Here is a 21,125-nt window from a genome sequence, read left to right as displayed (position 1 = left end):
GTAGAAGTTGGAGTTTTAATAGAGACTTAAAGGAAACCAGGAAAGTCAGTAGTTGGAATGGAGAAGGGAGAGTATTCTAGAAAAAGAGACAGACACAGAACATGCCTAGAGCTAAGATGGAGCGTCTTATTCCTGGCACAGCCAGGACTGAAATGACCCTGGCATTGACTAATACTACTTTGATAATTATCCTACCATCCCATTCTCAATGAAATGAAAATGGAATAGAAGCTTCTGGGCATCCTAGTCAGTGTGGATCAGGAAATCAGCAGACTATCTAACATTAACTTGTTACAACACATTCAATCCTTTAATAATCATCTGTGTTCCAAAGGTGAGAGCATAGAATAGGAACAAAGGGAGAGGAGGATGGGATTGGGAAACCAAGCATCGGGTGCCACTCAACAGCCCTAGGATGGATTGGATGGATTAGGAAAGAAGAATTTCTTCCTCAAATTTAGACAGCACTAACATTAATTAACATTTTTGGCTGAAGCCAGAGTACCAATTGAGCCTGACCATATTGGCAATTCAACTTCCTTGACCTCCTTTTTTAGACAAAAGTTCTCATTGTTCTATCATTATGAAGGTGGGTGGGAGGGTTACTACTGTCTTTGGTGTAATTTGGTCCCTGGGCTAGACTGCAAGATCCACCCTTGCCATTGGAGACCAGAGAGATCCAGCTCTCTATCTCTTTTTTAATGACACCAGCTTTCTCAACACTTTGACCTCAATTTAAAGAAAGTCTGAAATAGGCTCTTGCACAACCTCTTTATGGACTCTGTCCTGACAGGATTGAGGTTTTAAAAATACCACTGGGGAGTTTGTTCCAGAGCCTCTATTACATATTTGCAAACTGGAAAGTTTCTGGGTTTGCCTGTGGTCTGGTATTTGTCTAAGGAGGGAGGCCTCACAGTATGTCAAATGTCACCTGTATGTCCAGGCTGCCTGGTCAAGGGCCAGCACTCAGGCCCAACTAGCGACTATAGTACAGACCCAGGGGAGAGATTCACTGGAGCAGAAAACTGTTAAAGTGGATAGTTCCTTTATAAAAATGGATTTTATTTATATATCTTGTTTTCACTTTGCCTAGATTTCCCCAGCTCCTTACATACTCCCCTCAGAGAGATATGCTTTATAAAAACAACTTTTTTTTTCAAAAAACAAATAAAATGCTTATACATTTAGAAAAATCAAACCGATGTAATATTACGCACTTATGGTTCCTTCCCCCACCCCACATTTCTGCAAAGGAGTGAGGGAGATATCTCTTCATGTCTCATGTCTGGGACCACTCTTGGTCAGAATAATTTCACAATATACATTTTTACTTGTTCTGTGGTGGTTTGGCTGTTTTTTCCATTTGCATTGTTGTAGTCACTCTGTTTACTGTTTTCTTGTCTCTGTTTACCTCACTTTGCATCAGTTCATGTAAATTAAAGTGGATACTTTCAAAGCCATTCATATTTCTTTTACAGTAAGTTTCTCATCACAATTAATCTAATTTAAAAAAACAGGGTATTACAAAATAATGTCTCAGGCCTAAGTGAAGAAAAACAGAAATCAGAAATAATAAATGTCCAGGCAGTTTCTAATCTCTGAACAATATTCAGTTTTCCAAACAGCATCCTATCAGGTGAAAAATCTCCCCAGCACTACCTATTTGGGTACTTGTAATTTCCCTCAAAGGGAGGGTCCCTATAAAACCTCATCTGTGTCTGTTTAAAAACAGTGATACACAAACAAAAACAATGCAGCCAAAATTACAAGAAATCAGAAAACTGGAAGAAAATGTTTACAGCAAGTTTTTCTGATAAATACTTCATTTCCCAAATATATAGAGAACTAAGTCAAATTTATAAAAATACAAGTCATTCACCAATTAATTAATTGTCAAAGGATATTAATAAGCTGTTTTAAGATGAGGAAATCAAAGCTAATTACAATTATAAAAATTCTCTAAATCACTAATAATTAGAGAAATGCAAATTAAAATAGCTCTGAGATAGCTCTTGACAACTAGCAGATTGGCTAATGTGAGAGAAAAGGAAAATGACAAAAGTTGGATATGTGGGGAAATTGGGACACCAATGCACTGCTGGTAAGGTTGTGAAATGATCCAGCCATTTTGGAGGGCCATTTGAAATATGCCCAATGGGCTATAAAACCGTGCTTACCCTTTGACCCAGAAATATCACTACTAGGTCTAGATCTCAAAAGGATTAAAAAAAAGGAAAAGGACCTACATGTACAAAAATATTTATAGCAGCTCTTTCAGTAGTGGCAAAGAATTAGAAATTGAGGGTAATGGCTGAACAAATTGTGGTATATGATTGTGATGAAAAACTATGGTGCAATAAAAATGATGAGCAGGATGCTTTCAGAAAAATCTGGAAAACCATGAACTGATATAAAAAAAAATTAAAAAGAAGTGAAATGAGCAGAACCAAAAGAACATTGTACACAGTAGCAACAATATTGTATGATGATCAACTGTGAATGACTTCAGCATTCTTGGTAATACAATGAGCTAAAACAATTCCAAAGGACTTATGATGAAAAATGCTACCTACCTTTAGAGAAAGAATGGAAAGAGTCTGAATACAAACTGAAGTATATTTCTTTTTTTAACTTTATTTTTCTTGAATTTTCTCTCTCCCTCTCTATGGCTTGGATTTTTTTTCACAACATGACTAATATGGAGATGTGTTTTGCATGACTGAACATGTATTCTATATCAAATTGCTTGCCTTCCCAAGAAGGAAGGAGGGAAGGGAGAGAAAAAAATTGGAACCAAAAAAAAATAATAAATATAGTGACAGTCAGAGAGTCTAAGGTGCTCTCAAAAGCACCAGATGACTAAACAAATAAATGTGCTGTTTCTGTAAATTGGATTTATTCAGTATAAATTACGTTTCATCTCATTAGCAGTTACATGTGGTCAGATAGCTTTAAGAGAAAATCCAGCAAGCTCAAGAAATTTAAATCCTGTTTATAATGATAATTTCTATTCGTTAAGAACCTTAAGGTTTGTTCCTTTGTTTTTGTTTTATTTTTTTTTTCACAATAACACTTTGAGGTAAGTAATGCCAATAAAATAATTTCCACTTTACACATGAGGAAACTGAAGGTCATGATGATGTCACTTGTCTTTGGATGTACAAGCTAATAAATGTAAGAGGCAGGATTCCAATCCAGATTTTTGCACTCCAGGTTCAGAGATTTTTCCAAAGAAGTCACACTAGGCTGCTTATACAAATATCTTTAATAATCACAAATAGGAAAGGTAAATTGAAGCAGCCCTTTACCTCCACTGGCATTAAAATGTTCATGAAGCCACTAAGTGGCATAGATGATAGAGTACCAGTGATGGAGTTCAGGAAGACTCAGAATCCCCCAGTTTCATACCTAAATGGGACCTCAGAGGCCAACCAGTCCAATCTGTATTAGAACAAGAATCCCTTCTGCCACATGCTAGACAACTGATCATCCAGGCTTTGGTCTTTTGGTTTTGATTTTTAAAACCCTTGCTAAAGACTAAACTCTAAGATGGAAGGGCAAGGTCTAGGCAACTGGAGTTAAGCGACTTGCCCCAGGTTACAAAGCTAGCCAGATGTGAACCCAGGTCCTCCTGACTCCAGTTCTGGTTCTTTATCCACTGTGCTATTCAGCTATCCCTCAGGTTTTGTTTAAAAATATCTAGTGACAGGGAGCCCACTGCCTTCTGAAGAAGACTAATCCACTTTTGGATTTCTCCAATTATTGTGGGGAGGGGCTCCAGGTTATAAACTTTTAAAATTATTTCTTTTCATCTGTGAAACTGAAATATGAGGATTATTTTTCATACCCTTTTATATTTTCATCCTCAAATACTCCTAGCTTTAGACATGGTTCAAATGAGTTGAAATCCATCCTCAGACACTTTACTAACTGTGTGACCTGGGCAAGTCATTTAAGACCACTTGCCTCAGTTTTCTCATCTGTAAAATGAGCTGGAGAGAGAAGTGGCAAACCACACTGCTGTCTTTGCCAAGAAAATGGGATCACAAAGAATCAGACAGGACTGAAACTGAACAACAACAAAAAGTTCAAGTTAGAGCTACAAGGAACCTTCGAGATCATCTAGCCCCATTCCCTCATTTTGCTGGTGATGGATGAAACTGAGCCCTGGATAAGTTTAGACATACCTTTGGTTCTTGAGAATGTTTTTTCAGACTGGATTTTGTGTTTGAGGAACTTCCTCTATCAGTAAAAATTGGCATCTTCTTTGCAGTTTAATGTCTTAAAGATTTGCCTGGGGCTACTGAGAGGTTTCAGGATTGTCCCAGAGTCACACAGTCAGTTAAAAGACATGGGCAGGACTCCAACTCTGGTTTTCCTGGCTCTCTAGCCATAACAGAAGGTTATCTCTGATATAAACCTGGTTTAGGCTAATAAAAAGGCTTCTTTACCAGAATTTCTGCTTTATCTTTCCTATATGACTGTCTACTCCTTGAGGGCAGAGTCTGTGATTTATTTGTTTTGTGTTTCTGAGGTCTAGGACAGTAGTTTATATGCTAATAAAAACTTTTTTTAAAAAAAGCAGAATTCTTTAGAGACTGTATTCAACACTTTGACATATTTTGGCTCAGATTCTATGAGAAAATTATTTCAGGGGTTGGGGAAAGAGGTTAGGCCCTTTCCAGTAGTTTTTTAAATCAGTACAGAGCCAATTAGGACGGGAGTAGTTATTTGGCAGTGGTGGTTCCTTGGGGGCCTTTGTTAACCCTAGGCAAAACTGAAGTGGATGGTTTATTTTTAGCATCTGCATATTTCCACCAGAGCTTTTGAAGGAGGCAGAGTACAGGAGAGGACACCAAGGGCAAACCCCCTGATTGGCATTTTTGCCCAAGGCCAGTCCTGCCTCCATTCTTTAATCTGAATTAATTAGGTCCCAGGATTTCTGAACTTGGATCAGGTTTAATTTGCATTTTAATAATTCCTTTGTACCTAACTATTGACTAGTCTGGCAGTTAGCTCAGATCTTGGTAGCAAGGTCTAGGAAGAGTTAAAGCCTTGAATAAGGTAGCTTGGAAAAACAGAATCCCCCAGTTTCAGATCTAAATGGGACCTCAGAGGCCAACCAGGCCAACCTGAACCTGAACAAGAATCTCTTCTATCACAGGCTAGACAACTGATCATCCAGCTTTTGTTTGGAGACAGCTAGTGAAAATGTTTTACATGATTGAACAAATAAAATCTACATCACATTGCTTACTGTGTCAGGGAGAGAGAGAATTTGAGAACTCAATTTTTAAAAGTTAATATTAAAAGTTGTTTATACTCTAATTGGGGAAAAAATAAAATACTTATTTAAAATAAAATAAAATAAAGTCAACCAGTGGCAAGGAGGCCCACTGGCTGCCCAGAAGAAGCTCAATTCGTTTTTGGATCTCTCCAATTATTAGGAAGATGTTCCAGGTCCTAAAATTCACTTTATCTTTTTTCAGTTGTAAAACTGTAATATAAGATTTATTTTTCACACCCTTTTGTATTTTAAACCCTAAATACTCCAGAGATGTTTTTAGAGAAAGAAACTTGGAGACCCAACCCCTTCATTTTATGCACATGAAAACTGAGATCTAGAGAACTGAAGTGACTTACCCCAAAGACAAAGATAGTAGCAGGGTCAGGATTGGAACACTGGACCCCTACCCTAAAAGCAAAGTTTTTTCCACTACACATTGTTTCCTATATATTGACTATCATCACGTATATTTTATTCAGATGAAAAAGTAAGTATCTCTCTAAAGGCACAGATCATCATTCTTAATGTCAACCTGGGGTCTTGAAAATGAAGGACCTGGGTCACAATGGGAAGAAGTGAGCAAGAAAGTGGTTTGGAGCAAGCAGATCCTTATTGCCATCAGATATCTGTCCAGTAAGCCAGCACTTTTACAGCATTTCATTTACTATAGTACTTTGAGTCCATTAAGGGATCAATAATACTTAATGATGATTTAGTAAACTGTCTTCATTGAATTAAATCATGGTCTAGTGGCTTGATGGAATCACTGGTCTTTAAAACTTGAACATACCAAAAAAGGAGCTTGGTGTATTTAGTCTCTTTCCCTTGCCTTTCCTCTCCTTCTCTCTTTCCCTCCCTCTCCTTCCCTCTTCCTCTCTCTCTCTCTCTCTGTCTCTCTCTCTCTTTCTCTCTCTCTGTCTGCCTTTGTCTCTGTCTCTCTCTGTCTCTCTCTGTCTCTCTCTCTCTCTCCTCCTTCCCTCTCCCTCTCTCTTTCCCTCCCTCTCCTTCCCTCCCCCTCTCTTTCTCTCTCTGTCTCTGTCTCTGTCTCTTTCTTTTTCTTTTCAACAAGAATGTGGTTATTTACGTCTTCTTGCTTTTGGATGGGTAAGGATCATCTGGGCTTACTTCTCACTGGCTGCTGTGGCCTCTCACATCTCATTTCATATTTGGTTAAAGCCCTTTAGTGTTGGGCTTTTTCAGAAAGGGCAAATATTAGCCAAGGAGAAGCCTCTCTCTTTCTGTCCCCTTTACATTCTTTTTGCCTTCCAGAAAACAGGTGACAATGCAGAGGCTAAATCTCTCATTTGTTTTTCTTTGACATTCCTTCCTAGATCCTGACTAACTTTGGCGGTGCTCCTCTGCCTCCTGGCTTCCCTGGCTTTCCTTCAAGTGCCAGCTAAACCATAGGAAGATTCCTTCCTTAATTATTTCCTACTTATCCTGTACATATCTCATTTATACATATTTGCTTGTTGTCTTCCCCATCAGATTGTGAGCTCCTTGAGGGAAGGGATGATCTTTTGCCTTTCTTTGTTATCTTCAGAACTTTACAAAGGGCCTCTGATGGAGGTGATTGAGCTCTTTCCCTAAATTTATGGTGACCATCTAGCACTTTCCCCAGATCTTCACTCCTGCATATTTCCAAAAAACATTTATTGATTTGTCTAATAATCATCAAATAGGTCTGCGTTTCAAAATTCCCCAGTTAATTAAAGCACTACATTTCTTCTTACAAATAAGCATCTGGGAAACAAGGTAATGAGGCAGTCTATGTCTTTGCATGCAAATCTACTGTCTCTGCTGCTTTCTTAGATTTTTTTTTTTACAGGCCACTTAAAGCCCTATATGGTCTCTATCCATTCTTCTTACCACATATAAACTTGCCAAAATCTCAAAGGAAAAGAGCCTTACTTCCTATTCCTGAAATTTTATTCTCTATGAAAATGAGCCACTAAGAATATGTCATGTTGTTCAGTTCTTTAAATTTAAAAAGATTTTTTTAACTGGCTCATTCTATATTTTACCTTATAAAGAAAAAGTCTCAATGACTCAATGGATTTTGAAAACAAACAGTAGTGTTTACAATTTCCTTGTCTTTAGAGAAAAAGGGAAATACCTGACATTTGTTTTCTAGAAGAGTGGCCTCCCAAGTCCATATGTCAAACATCACTGCAAATCGATCCACACTTGCATGGGCCCATGCTGGAAGGCTGCTGTCCCTGGATTCATGGGTCCCTTTGTGACCTAGGAGAGAAAGAAATGAGGTAGGAATGAGTTGCTCTTCAGTGTGTCCAATTCTTTGTGCCTCTATTTCAGAATTTTCTTGTACTAGAGTAGTGTGCCATTTCTTCTTTAGCTCATTTTACAAAGGAGGGAACTGAAACAAACAGGATTAAGTTACTTATCCAGGATCACACAGCTAGGAAGTGTCTGAGATGGAATTTAAGCTCAGGAAGACTACTCTTCAAGACTCCAGGCCTGGCACTTTATCCACTGTGACACCTACCTGCCCTTCATATTGTAAGTAACAAGTCAGAATTTAAACTCAGGCTCCTTAACTAATCTTTACATAGTTACAATGATGGACAAGACAACAAGGAGTCAATAAACTTAGTTATGATCATTTACAGAGGAAAAAGCAAGACACAGATAAAAGCCACACTTCTTGTTCTGAAGTGGTATTTACAAAAACATTTTTACTTTCAACAAAATGATCTGTGTCTAAGAGGCATTTGATAAATTTGTTGAAATCAAGTTCTTGAGAAACTGATGCCCCTTTATTCAAGTACTGCTAAATCTTAGGTTTAAATGCAAAACATATGATTGAATTAAATAGTATTAATTAATACTTAGTATATGACAAACTCTGTGCTAAATACAAGTGAATACATATACAATGAAATAGTCTCTTAAGGAGCCTCCATTAGGATGGAGAGAAGGAAGGAAGGAAACATGAAGGAAGGAAGGAAGAAAAGAAGGAGGAAGGAAGGGAAGGAGGGAGGGAGAAAGGAAGATAGGGAGGGAGAGAGGGAAGAAGAGAGGGAGAAAGGAAGGAAGGAAGGAAGGAAGGAAGGAAGGAAGGAAGGAAGGAAGGAAGGAAGGAAGGAAGCAAGGAAGCAAGGAAGGAAGCAAGGAAGCAAGGAAGGAAGCAAGGAAGCAAGGAAGGAAGGATTCAGTCCAAGAATCCCTAGATTACATCAGCAGGTCAGATGATAATGCCCAGGTCTGTTGGGTATAGAGGTAGGACAGATGTAAGATTTGGAGGACCTCAGGATACAATGGGAGAGCAGATGTTAATACCTAGAACTTTTTCATTTCAGAAGGCATGGAATTTTTAACTCACATCTCATTTAATTGTGAGCAGTCAAACAACTAAGATGGGTTCTGGGTATAACCTATACCAAGGGAGGAAGCAAAGAAGAAGGGGAAGAAGGAAGGCATTCTAGATAGGTTTTGAGTAGTCTGGGTTGAAGGAAGAGGTAAGAGGCTAAGGGGGGCTTTCTTGATAAAAAAACAGGCCACCCAAATGGCTTAAAGACAGATCTAATTTAACCAGTTCTTTCAGCTGGGCTGGTCAGTATTTCTCAAGAGGAACTTCTAAGATATTGCTTAATTAGGAAAAATGATGTTAGCCAGTTTGGTCAGAAATAAAGACAACATCTGCTTTCTCAGCTGACATCATTCCTAGTGTGACAGAGGCTGGCACTAAAGGGAGAGTTTTCTCCTCCTCAGGGGAGGGGACCCAGGAAATGGGAATCAGAAGAAGCAGGAAGTTCCCCCCAACTTGGTCTGTCAGTCTGGAGAAGCCAAAGAGAGAAGGTTGAATAAGACTTTTTCCTGAGGGTTACTCACTTTTTCCTGCTTGTGACTGGAAATTGTTCCCCCTAACATTTCCCAATTGAAGAGGTCTCACTGAAGAGAAACTGGAGAAAAGGCATTTTGAATCTCTGTCAGACTTTACCTCAGCTCCTGTTATCCTGGGTCTGAACTGTGGCCAAAGGGCCAAACCCAGGGTCAGCCAACCTGACTATCTCTCAGGGGACTCAGGTTGCCAAAGCCTGAGCTCCCCCCAAACTCGAGGAAGGAGGGAAAAGGGTTTTATATAGAGACAGGGACCCCCTTTTTCCCACTTTACTTTCCCATTCTTTCCCTGCCAGTTATTCCTTTGTATTACCCTGAGTTAATTGACATTAAAGTAGTTATCTTTTCCCCAAGCTATGAATCAAGTGAGAGTGAACAGATCAAGGGGAGAGATATCTTCCTAAGAAGAAACCCTTTGGTCTCAAGTAGTGGAGGGAGGACAAGAGGGACAAGAACAAATCTGGGAGAGCAGCCATAGCTAAGGAGGGAAGGCAGAAGGGGGAAAATCTTCAAATCCCCTCTCCTCTCTCTGAGCCAACCCTAACATCAGCTGTCCTCTCCTAGATCCTGTTCCCTTTACCTCTCCAAACTTTTTCTCCATTACATCTGCTTTCTCCCCTGAATCCTACTTTAGGAAGGGAGGTCTCCACTCTATATATATACTGAAAGACTTAACCCTAAGTTACAGTAGTTCTGGTGCTCTATGGAACTTTCTCTGTTAGAAGAAGGACTTCTCTGCAAATAAGATCAGTACAAAAGACCCAAAGTAAATCAGGGAAGATGAATAGATCAGTGAAAAGTATTTACAGCTGACTGTAGAAAAATCCTTAATTAGTAACTTTAATGTCTCTGACACACACTGGCTAGGTGACCCTGGGCCAATCATTTCAAATGTCCATGTAAATTTTCTCAGATTATAATTTGCAGAACAGTTGCCTAACTGAGTAGCTCTCTATATGAATAAAACCAGAGAACTGAACAACAGCAGCAAAAAAAATCAGTCCTTTCTTCATAAAGATCTGGGAATCATCTTCCTAGAGATGATGATAACTGAACCAATAGGAGTTGATGAGAACAAATGAGAGTACAGAGGGAGAAGAAATGAAGACCCAGGACAGAGCCTTAGGGGACCCTCCCAGTTAGCCAGCATGACATGGACTAACAAGTAGCAAAGGGTACTAAGAAAGAGTGGGTAGACAGAGAACAAGAGGAAACCCTGTCATAAAAGCCTTCAAGAAGGATGAAGATTGTCATGGAAATCTTCTTTGGACTGAATTTTATAAAAAGAAGCACCCCATTTGGCTCCAGTCTAAAATATGAGCACTGGATTAGATGAATTTTAAGCTCCTTTTTAGCTTAAAAATCTCTAAGTAAACCTTCATTAAAAGTCAGCACTTATCATATCTCAGTATAAACCCTGAATACCTACGTTTTCTTAGCTATTACAAAACATGGCATTATCTAGAAACAGTAGGTTATTTCCAATTAGGATGTTATATGAGGGATTATTTCCCCTCCTAAGCACTTAGAATTTTTTCTCTTCCAATGTTTTTTTAAATCTAGAAATCCCTAAACCTACTTCTTCAATCCCAAGCTTCTGCTCCCACTTGGAAAGAGGTTAGCTCTTCCCTCCCAACTGCTTCCCTTTTCTTTTTTCTGTTTCCACCCTCTGTCCCTCCTCTCTAATAGAACAACTTCTTTATTCAGAGTGATCCCAAAATATTTTTAACTTATTAATCAATGGATAGACCCATTCTGGTTTTGTGAGCCCTTATAGTCTCTTCTCTTCTTTCTTTGTACTCTTTCTGTTCAATTCCTATGGGATCAGTGATGGTTTCTATGTAGATGACTCCTATATATATATATATTTACATATATATTTATAAGCATAAATATATATATTATAGATAGATAGATATGTATCTCTCTTCCTCTATCCTTTGTCTTCTGGTCTCCAGTCCTTTATTATCAACTGAAGGTTGGATATCTCCATCTGCATTCCTTTAGGCATCTCAAACATAACATGTCCAAAGCAAATCCACTATTTCCCCCCTAAATCCATCCCTCTCTAAACACCCCTATTTCTTGCAAGGCAACCATCATCCTTCTAGCCACCCAGTTTCATAATATTGGTGTCAGCTTTAACTCTTCCTCTCTCAATTTGATTAGTTGCTAAGAATTTTTAATTCCACATCCATAACAATGCTCAGATATGCCTTCCTCCCTTTTACTTAATCACTACCCTAGTTCAAGCCTTCATCATCTTTCACCAGAACTATTACTATGATCCTTCTGCTTCCAGTTGCCCCCTCTCCAATTCATACTCCCCAAACTTCCAAATTAATATTCTTAACATACAGAGCTATATCAATGCTCAAAAACCTTCAGTGGCCCCTTAAAATACAAACTCTCCTTTTTTGTTGGCTTTTTAGCCTCTACCTATAGATTGGTACCTTCTCCACAATTTATATTGTTAAAAGTAAAGCTTGGGACATATAAGAGATGCTTAATAAGTGCTTGTTGAGTTAAACTCAACTGATTTGGAACTGAGCCAGCCCTCTATCCATATTCTTATTATTAGGAAAATGGAACTTAATAAGCTGGAGACACTGTATCTTCTCTCTGTCTCTGTCTCTGTTTCTATCTTATTTGACCTTTGTAGAGACTACTTCTCTTCAGGGAAACTTTTAGGTATTGGGTTTGAGCACACATCTTACTTTTTTCTCTCTCGATGTAATGGCTCACTAGGAGTAGTATCTGGTTCTCCAGTTCTTCCAGATCTTGTAAGGCACAATCGTACATCACGTAAGCTCCCTGCTGATCTTGGACATGGATGTATCCATCTTTCATAGTGTAGAAGTCATCCTGATGCTCCATTTCTGAGAATTCCATGAATTGGGCATTCTGGACCTGAGGGACAACCAACCCTTGAAGTCATCAGGAAAAGTACAGCAATAGATTTCAAGCTAGGACAGGGTGCCCCCCAGTGGACCTAATGACAGGACCTTGCCTTCAGCTGATAGGTCAGGATGAGCTGTCAGATCCAAAAATTATCATGTGTAGAAAATGGGGATGTCTTAATAGGAATGAGAGTGACAGTTTAGAAAGTAGAAAGAGTGTTGAATTTGGAGTTAGAGGACATGGGTTTTAATCTGAATTTAATCCATTCCTAATCCCAATCCCAATTGAATACCAATAAAATTGACTTTTATTACATTATCCTAAAATGCACTAGAAAACTTTTCTGCCTCAAGAAATAAACCACTCCAAACATATTTTTGCTTGAGTGCTGAAGATCACTTTGGCTGAAGATCAGTCATCATTTTGAAAGTATTAGTGATGTGATACTGCATAAATCACTTTATCTCTCTGGGTCTCATTTCCTAATCTGAAAAAGAGAGGGTTAGAAGAGATGACTTAGAGATTCCTTCCAATTAAAAATCTAAGCTCTTGTAAATGCTTGGGAGTTGGAATGATGATATTAATATTTAATTAACCTAGAAAATTATTTCTTTTCAGTTTTTGTTTATTTAGTTTGGAGCTATTTATTTATTTTTAGTTTAATTTAATTTCCCCCAATTACATATAAAAACCATTTTAATGTTTTAAATTTGTTTTGAGTCCCCAATTCTCTCCTTTCCTCCCCCCCTCCCCTTTCCCCTTATTTTCAACTTTTATTACATTATCCTAAAATGCACTAGAATACTTTTCTGCCTTAAGAGACAAAATACTCTGAACATATTTCTATTTTTGTTTGAGTGCTGAAGGTCATCATTCTGAAAGTATTATTGTTTCTCTTTTTAGTAGTCTCTTTTGATTCCTGGTAGCAGTACTAGTGCCTTTGCTGATTGTCTCTCATTTATCCTTGTCTCTTTATAACTGTTTGCCTGGGGAGCAACTAGATGACTCAGTGGATTGAGAGCCAGACTCAGAGAAGGGAAGTCCCTCAGAAACTTCCTAGCTATGTGACCCTGGACAAGTCACTTAACCCCCATTGCCTAGCTCTTTATCACTCTGTATTGATTCCAAGATGGAAGGTAAGGGTTTTAATTAAAAATAATAATTGTTTTTCTGTTGTCTCCCTCATTAGATAGTGAGCTCCTTGAGAGTAGGGTCTGGATATTTTTGGGTTTGTTTTGCCTTTCTCTGCATCCCCAGCACTTTGAACAAATGCCTGTCACATTGACTTGAATTCCATATCTCTCTGTCCAGTACTGTTCTGGAATGGAGCAGAAGAGAAGCACAAATATAGGCTGACCGTAGGAGTGGTGTATTGGCTTTAGATAGTTCAGTTTTAGCTAATCTGGTTGTAACCTGCATTTTAGATTCTTGCACTGTTTAGTGAAATAGAAAGAATAGATTTGGAGTCAGAGGTCTTGGATTCAAGGAACCCCTGTGTGACCAGTACAAGCTGATTAAACTCTCTATGTCTCGATTTCTTTATCTGTCTTACAAGGGAGTGGACTAGGATTTATATCTGGAAGAGACTTTAGTAATCATTTGAACCAAACTCCTCATTTGAAAATATCTAACATCCCTTTCAGCTCTAAATTCTAGGATCTTATGAAATCTATCTTTACATAATATATAACATTACACAAATACGGCATTGTGTACTACACAAATTTATTTTGCTTCCCAAAGACATCTGGTCTCATTTTTACTAGAGTTTAGTGCCATGATTTAAAGAAAAACATAGAAGTTATTTTTGTCCAATGTCTCATAATCTACAATTTCTCATGCAATAATTCTTACTACACAGAATGCTTAGCTAAGTAAAGCAGTATATTGTTTGGATGGAATCCCATTACATCTGAAATTAAGCAATCGCTATTTTTTGGATGTGAATGGGTTTGCTGATTGATTTATGTAAGGAGAATTACAAGGTGTGGGGCTGTGGAAACGTCTAGAAATCTTAAAAAAAAATACCCCAAAACAAGACGGATTCTTTTCTGTCTGGCATGGTCAAGTATGATCTTGCTGAAGGGATGAAGATGAATTAGCTCATCTATTCAGGTTTCTTTATAGAATGAAGTGAAGAGGGACACTTTAGAGGTTATCTAGTTTAACCCACTAATTTTACAGATTAGAAAAATCTGTGAAAGCTTAAGTGGCAATAGTATTCAAGTAGTATGATGGAAATAGTGAGTGAGCTGATAGTTAATTTTCCCCCCAGTGTGAGCATTTTACTTATCGGGAATTGGCAAACAACATTTACCAGCATACCCTTCTCAAAGTACCCACACTGACCAAAATCAAGGCAGGAATTCTCAGGGTTGGGGCTGGAATTGACTCTACAAATTTACATAGAATATTGGAAAGATAGTTGCTCAAAGTTTTCTGTTTCTTCCTCCTATTTTCCTATAACCTTTCCTCCATAGCTATCTGTTTATGTGTAAGAAGACAGTGTCAGTATGTTTGGGGCATAATGAATACCATGATGATAATAACAAAAAAAAAATTGCTAGTATTTATACAGCACTTTAAGGTTTGCAAAGAGCTTTACAAATACAGCCATATTTCATCCTCACAACAGCCCTGAGAGGAAAAAGTTATTTTTATTATTGTTGTTGTTGTTATAACAACTGGTATGAAATTGCAGCCCCTTTAGGTTTATAAAGATATTTATATGCATTATTTCATTTGTAAATATAACACACATGTAAGTATATGTAGCGTCAGCTAGGTAGGGTGGTGGATAGAGCACTGCTTCTGGGTTCAGCAGGATTGGAGTTTAAATCCTACTTCGGATATAAGTACAAAGTAAGAAGGGAAAGGGGGTAAACTGTATCATATAAAGAGGCATGGGGTGGGGGAGAATACTGATATAAGAACATACAAGGAAAGTGAGACAAATAGGTTAAGGGACTAGGTGTGTGGCCCTGGACAAGTCTCTTAACCCATGTGTCTCAGTTTCCTTGTCTGTAATATGAGGATAATAAGAGCACCTATCTCTAAGGGTTGTTGTGAGGATCAAATGAGGTAATATTTGTTCTTGCAACCCTTAAAGGGCTACATAACTATTAGCTGTTATTGTTGTTGTTCATGTTGTTAATTCAATGAAAAACAAAAAATGCAAATTAAAATAACACTAAAAAGCTCCGTTTAATTGCAATGACCAACCTTGGTCCCAGAGAGCAGATGGAAGCAAATTTCCCTCCTCTCAGGAGAGAGGTACAGACTATTAAACATGACACTTTACAAACTCACAGATTGAGTTTGAAGGGAGCTTGGAGAACATCTGATCCAAACTTTCAATTTAGAGATGATGAACTGAGGCTCAGAAAGATTCAGGGACTTCTCCAAGGTTCCATAGCTGGTAACAGAGGCAGAATTTGAACTTCTAGCACTCTACTCACTACTGACTTCTTTTGTTACAAATGAGGGGAGGGGTAGAAGGAGTGGGAAGACTATATTGGAGATTTGATTTTTAAAAGAGGCAACAACTAAAAAAACCAAACAAACATCATCTTTCATATACCTTCTTCAGAAATTGATTAGTTTGGTTCTAGGCAAGTTGGGGCAGGTAGGTGATATAGTGGAGCGAATGCAGGACTTTGAGTCAGAAAGACCTGAATTCAAATATAGCCTTGGATTCTTTCCAGCTGTGTGATTTTCACCAAGTCATTTAACTTCTCTGTGACTCACTTTCCTCATCTGTAATAATAGCACTTGTGAAGATAAAATGAATTCACATATGTCAAGTGCTTTGCAAACCTTAAAATGCTACATAAATGCTAACTATTATTATTATTACAATTAATATTAAAAATAATCTTTGGTCTGTATCTGTGATATGATCTTGGGATTCATCCAAGCTTTATGTCCATAGCCCCACCAGTAGTCAAAAGCAGACAGATCTGTGGTTAACACTGACAGACAATTTTAGTTATTAAAGTAACAGATCTAATTCTTTCTTTTGTATGACAACAGGGTGGTATAGGAAACGAAGGGCAGGAATTTGCACATAGTCTTAACTACAAATGGGCATCTTAACCTTTTTTAAGGCCTTTGATTAGAATGAGATGGGGCAAGAAAGGCAGGAACCTGGCTGTGCTTTTCAGTCTCTTACTGTCTTTCCTTACTGAATCTCAACATTTCTTGCTTTATTTTTAAAAAGTTGCTCAGGAAATGGTTCTAGCCAGCAGACAAGGCAATCTTGGTACAGTGGAAAGAGTTCAGGATTTGGTGTCACAGAATGTGTATTTGTATCTAAATCTACTACTTTATCTCTATATGACCATGGATAAATATGCTACATGCCAGGAATCGAGGATAGAAAATAAGGCAAAGGAGCAGTTAAGTGGCTCAGTAGATAGATCTGGGAGATCCAGACCTGGAGATGGGAGGTCCTGGATTGAAATTTGGCCTCAGATAGGTATTTCCGGGCTTGGTGACCCTGGGCAAGTCACTTAACTTCAATTACCTAGCCGGTACAGCTGTTCTGCCTTGGAACTGATACTTAGTATGACATCTAAAACAGAAGGTAAATGTTTAAGAAAAAAAAAAGCAAAAAGTCCCTCCCTTCAGGGAGCTCACACTCTAATGGAGGAGACAAGTGGCAAACAACAAAGAACAAACAAAATAAACTAGAGATGATTTCAAAATAAAATGAGTAGCATTAAGGGGCAAATCTCTTGACCTCTCTGGGACTCAGTTCTTCATCTGAAAAAAATATAGTAATAGGAACAGATGATCTCTGAAGTCCATTCTGAGACAGCTAGTTGGCTCAAGGAGAGGATGGTTGTTATGCAATCAAAGACATCTTCCTGAGTCCAAATCCAGCCTCAGACACTTACTAGCTAATTGTTTGACCTTGGGCCAGTCACTTTTTACCCCATTTGCCTATAAAATAAGCTGGAGAAGGAAATGGCAAACTACTCAAGGATCTTTGCCAAGAAAACCCTAAAAGGGGTCACAAAGCATTGGAAATGACTGAGATGACTGAACAACAACAAAATCCTTTCTAACTCTGCATCTATGATCCTATGCTATGTCAGAGTGGTGCTCTTGGGCTACATATAGCAACAGAATCAGCTCTGTTGTATGATTGAACTCAATCATCATTAAAGCATGACTCTCTTCTATCCCAAACCTATGTATGGCCTCCCAGTATCTTTCTCAAAGAGTCAATATCCTATATGACTCCAAACAGATCACCGCCTTGTGACAAGGCTGGCTATTTTAGGAAGAAATACTTCCCCCGTGATAGGGACATAGAATTTAGATCTGGAATGAACTGATCAATCAATCAACAAGCATTTATTAAACACCTATAATGCAGGTAGGTGGCACAGTAGATATAGAATATGGGACTTGGGAATCAAGAAGGCATAAATTAAAAGTTTGCCTTTGCATACTATTAGCTGTGGGGCCCCAGGAAATTCCCTTAAGCTTTTCTAGCCTTAGTTTCTTCATTCATAAAGTGGAAATAATAACCCCTCTCTCATAGGGTTGTTATGAAGATACAATGAGATTACATATAAGAGGTGCTTTGCCAAATCTAAAATGCTATGTTTTTATCATTATGTTTTGTTATTGTTACTATTTTAAAACCCTTACCTTCTGTCTTAGAATTGATACTAAGTATTGTTTCCATGTCAGAAGAGTGGTAAGGGCTAGGCAATGGGAGTTAAGTGACTTGTCCAGGGTCACACAGCTAAGAAGTATCTGGGGTCATATTTGAACCCAAGACTTCCTATCTCCAGGTCTGGCTCTAAACACCGAGCCACCTTGCTGCCCCTATTATTATCATTTTTAAGTGCCAGCAACTGTGAAAGGTACTGGTGATACAAGGTTATATACAATGAATACAAATTAAATGGTCTCAGCCCTTAAGGAGCTTACAAGCTTGTCATGGACAATAACATGTACATAGAGAGAAACCATATATACAATTTATTTTACAAATAAGAAAACTGAGGCACAGAAAAATAAGTGATAAGATCATAAAATTTATAAGTAGCAAAGCTGGGATTCAAACCCAGGGTCCTCTGAGTCTACTTGTTACTTTCTTTCTCTTGTCTCCCCGATAATTAAAAATGATGATGTTAAAAAAAAAAGAGGAATTCATTAAAATTTAAAATGAATAAAACTAATTAAATAAAATTTAAAACTAATAAATACTTAAAATAAATGAAACTGATTATAAATGATCAAAAGCAGTGTCAGAGATTTAGAAATGGAAAGGATCATGGAGGCCACTGAGCCCAACTCTTTTGTTTTATAGCTGAGGAACCTGAGATAGAGAGAGGTTCAATGACTTGCCGAGGTTCAAACAACTAGCACAGATGGAAGCAGGGCTTGAGCTTAGGTCTTCTCAACTCCAAAGCAGCTCTTTATCCTCTACACTAAATTTCTTCTATAAATTTCCTTATCCTTTTTGTGTGTCGTGGAATCTTCTAGTGAAGCCCCTTTTCAGAATAACAGGGTAGTTATTTTTTTGTTTTGTTGTTTTTAAATTCATCATTGAAGGAAATGCTAAATTTAAAGGTTAGAGAAAATAAAAATATGAATGTTTTCCCTTCCACATTTATGAACCTTCCGGGTTGAGAACCCCTGCTCCAGATTCTAGTCATTGACAAATCTTGAGTTTTGTAAGTTTAGGCATGCTTTTAGGGCAGTCCATTTCTAAATGAAGCCCACTGTTCAAGACTGAAGGGATATCAGTGCACTCCCCTTGCTCAGCAAACATATTTTGTAAAGCCTTGTAGAGCTCTTAATTCACAGGACTGTCTGAATTACCTTTTGTTTTCCCCTATTTAACTGAAACGATGCCAGAAGTTTCTGGGGAGAGCTTGTTACCAAGATTTGCTCTGGAACAATAATGAAAAAAGGTATGCCAAGGTCTTACAGAGCCACATATTTAACTCTGAAATCCTTATTAATGCTTGGCCACTTCAAAAATAGTAGTAATAGTGTTGTGCTTGGCAGTGGTGGAGAGGAAGAACAGGGGTGAAAGCCACCTTTGATTCTCATGGCAATTTTCTTCTGAAAAACTAAAATGTGCCTGATTTTGTCCAAAGGACTGAATGATTCATTCATTCTATTTATTCATTCATTCAACAAATCTTTCACAGTGTTCTTAAGGTACAGTGGCTTTTGCCAAGCATAATTTCACATGAATGAGGAGAGGGGGACATGATGCAGTGGAAAGAGCCCTGGAGTCAGGAATACCTGGCCTGTGTAAAATGGGGACAGTAATGCCTATAGTATCTGCCTCCCAGAGTTTTGAGGCTCAAATGAGAATGAATATAAACTGCTTTGTAAATCTTAAAATACTATGGAATTGTCAACTTTGCTGTTCTTTGACCTCTTCTTCCCCTTCTTCCTCCATCCCCTCCTCTTCATCTCCAAGTTCTTTTTAGGCTTGACAATTCATGATCCTAAGATTCTGAAGCCAGAGAAGCAGAGGAACCTTTGTGTGATGAAAAGAGAGGTAAATCTGAATTCACATCCTTGCTTTGCCAGTTATTGGCTTGGCCACGTGACCAGGCAAAAACAACTGAGGTTCTCTAAGCCTCAGTTTCCTCATATGTCCATTCCTGGGTCCTTTCTTCTCATTGACTGGTTGCTCCCAGGAACTCTATTATAAGGAAAATATCCAAACCAGCCATGTCTTCATCCTTTTCCACTTTTGACCCTACCATGCCATAGAAGTCTTTTCAACCCTGAACTATTTTTCCACAGCTGGTCTTCTCAGACTTAAAAATATTTCCTGCTCCTGGAAGCCCTTTCTCTGATTAGTTGGTTCCTCCTTGAACCTCCATTAAACAGACCAAACAACCAAACAAACCTTACCTTCCATCTTAGAATCAAAACTGGGTATTGGTTTTAAGGCAGAAGAGCAATAAGAGCTAGGCAATAGGGGTTGTGACTTGCCCAGAGTCACATAGCTAGGAAGTGTCCGAGTCCACGTTTGAACCCAGGACCTCCCATCTCTACATCTGGTTCTGAATCCACTGAGATCTAGCTGCCTCCTAGAACCCCCATTTTAAGGAATAGCTGCCAGTCAAGCATATCTTCTCCCCTTTTCTAAAGGCAAGTAGGAATACAGTGACTAGAGTGTTGGGCCTGGAGTTAGAAAAACTAGAGTTCAAATCTAGACTGAGTGACCCTGGACAAGTCACTTAACTTCTGTTTGTCTCACTTTTATCATCTGTAAAATGGGGATAATGATAGCATCTCCCTCCCAGGGCTGTTGTGAGGATCAAATGAGATAATAATTATAAAGTCCTTAGCACAGTACCTGGCACATAGTATTATATAAATATTGGCTATTATTATTATGACTTTCCTTCCTTCCTTTCTAGGCTGAACTCTTGACTGCAGACTTTCTCTACCAACTCCTCCCCTGACCTGCCGTACCTCTCAGCTACGATTCTCACCTTTTGGGCTCCCTTTTATGAGTATTTTGCCCCCTTAGGAAAGCATCTTGAGAGCAGGGACTGTCCTTTTTGTTTATATATGTATTTTAGCACTTAGTACAGGGACAGAAACAATGTAAGTGCTTAATAAATACTTATGGACTTGTTGATTCTAAGGTATCTTCCAAATCTATGATCCTATGACCCAGAAACATCACTTGGCACACAACAAATGCTCAGTAATTGCTTTTTCACTTGACTAGGAACCTATGGACCAAGAAAATGGCCTTAGATACACTCTAACAATTCTGAGAACAAGTATCAAGGATGGAAAGTCTAAATCGAGACTGTGGTCCCAGTTCCACTATGGTGAGTAAACCCAGCAAATATTTCTCTTGGAATTGTTCATTTGTGGCCTTCCATCTTCATCCCTGGGATGTCGGGTTATTTTCTAACACCAGCAAGATTGCAGCCTTCCCCTCACTTCTCCAAACACAATATTGGAGGAACAGTTCTCCAGACCACAAAACCCTCTGAAGGAAGGTCAGAATTGGGTCATTAGCACGAAAGGGAAATAAAGAGAGCTCCTGTGAGTAACTGAGCTACAGCCC

General features: G+C 38.4%; 1 protein-coding gene across 1 annotated transcript in view; it reads right to left on the bottom strand.

The window, feature by feature from the left end:
• CCDC162P (uncharacterized) overlaps window positions 1-21,125 on the bottom strand; it is a 239,392-nt gene that overhangs the window by 152,567 nt on the left and 65,700 nt on the right. The window contains exons 14-15 of the mRNA XM_056818639.1: window positions 11,866-12,058; window positions 7,404-7,531 (exon numbers count right to left, since the gene is read on the bottom strand). Coding sequence (XP_056674617.1) covers window positions 7,404-7,531; window positions 11,866-12,058 — 321 coding nt within the window. The remainder of the gene's footprint in view (window positions 1-7,403; window positions 7,532-11,865; window positions 12,059-21,125) is intronic.

Source organism: Monodelphis domestica, chromosome 2 (assembly GCF_027887165.1).
Source record: "Monodelphis domestica isolate mMonDom1 chromosome 2, mMonDom1.pri, whole genome shotgun sequence".
Taxonomy (NCBI): domain Eukaryota; kingdom Metazoa; phylum Chordata; class Mammalia; order Didelphimorphia; family Didelphidae; genus Monodelphis; species Monodelphis domestica.
The sequence above is the reverse complement of the archived record's forward strand: the minus strand, read 5'-3'. Positions and strand labels throughout refer to the sequence as shown.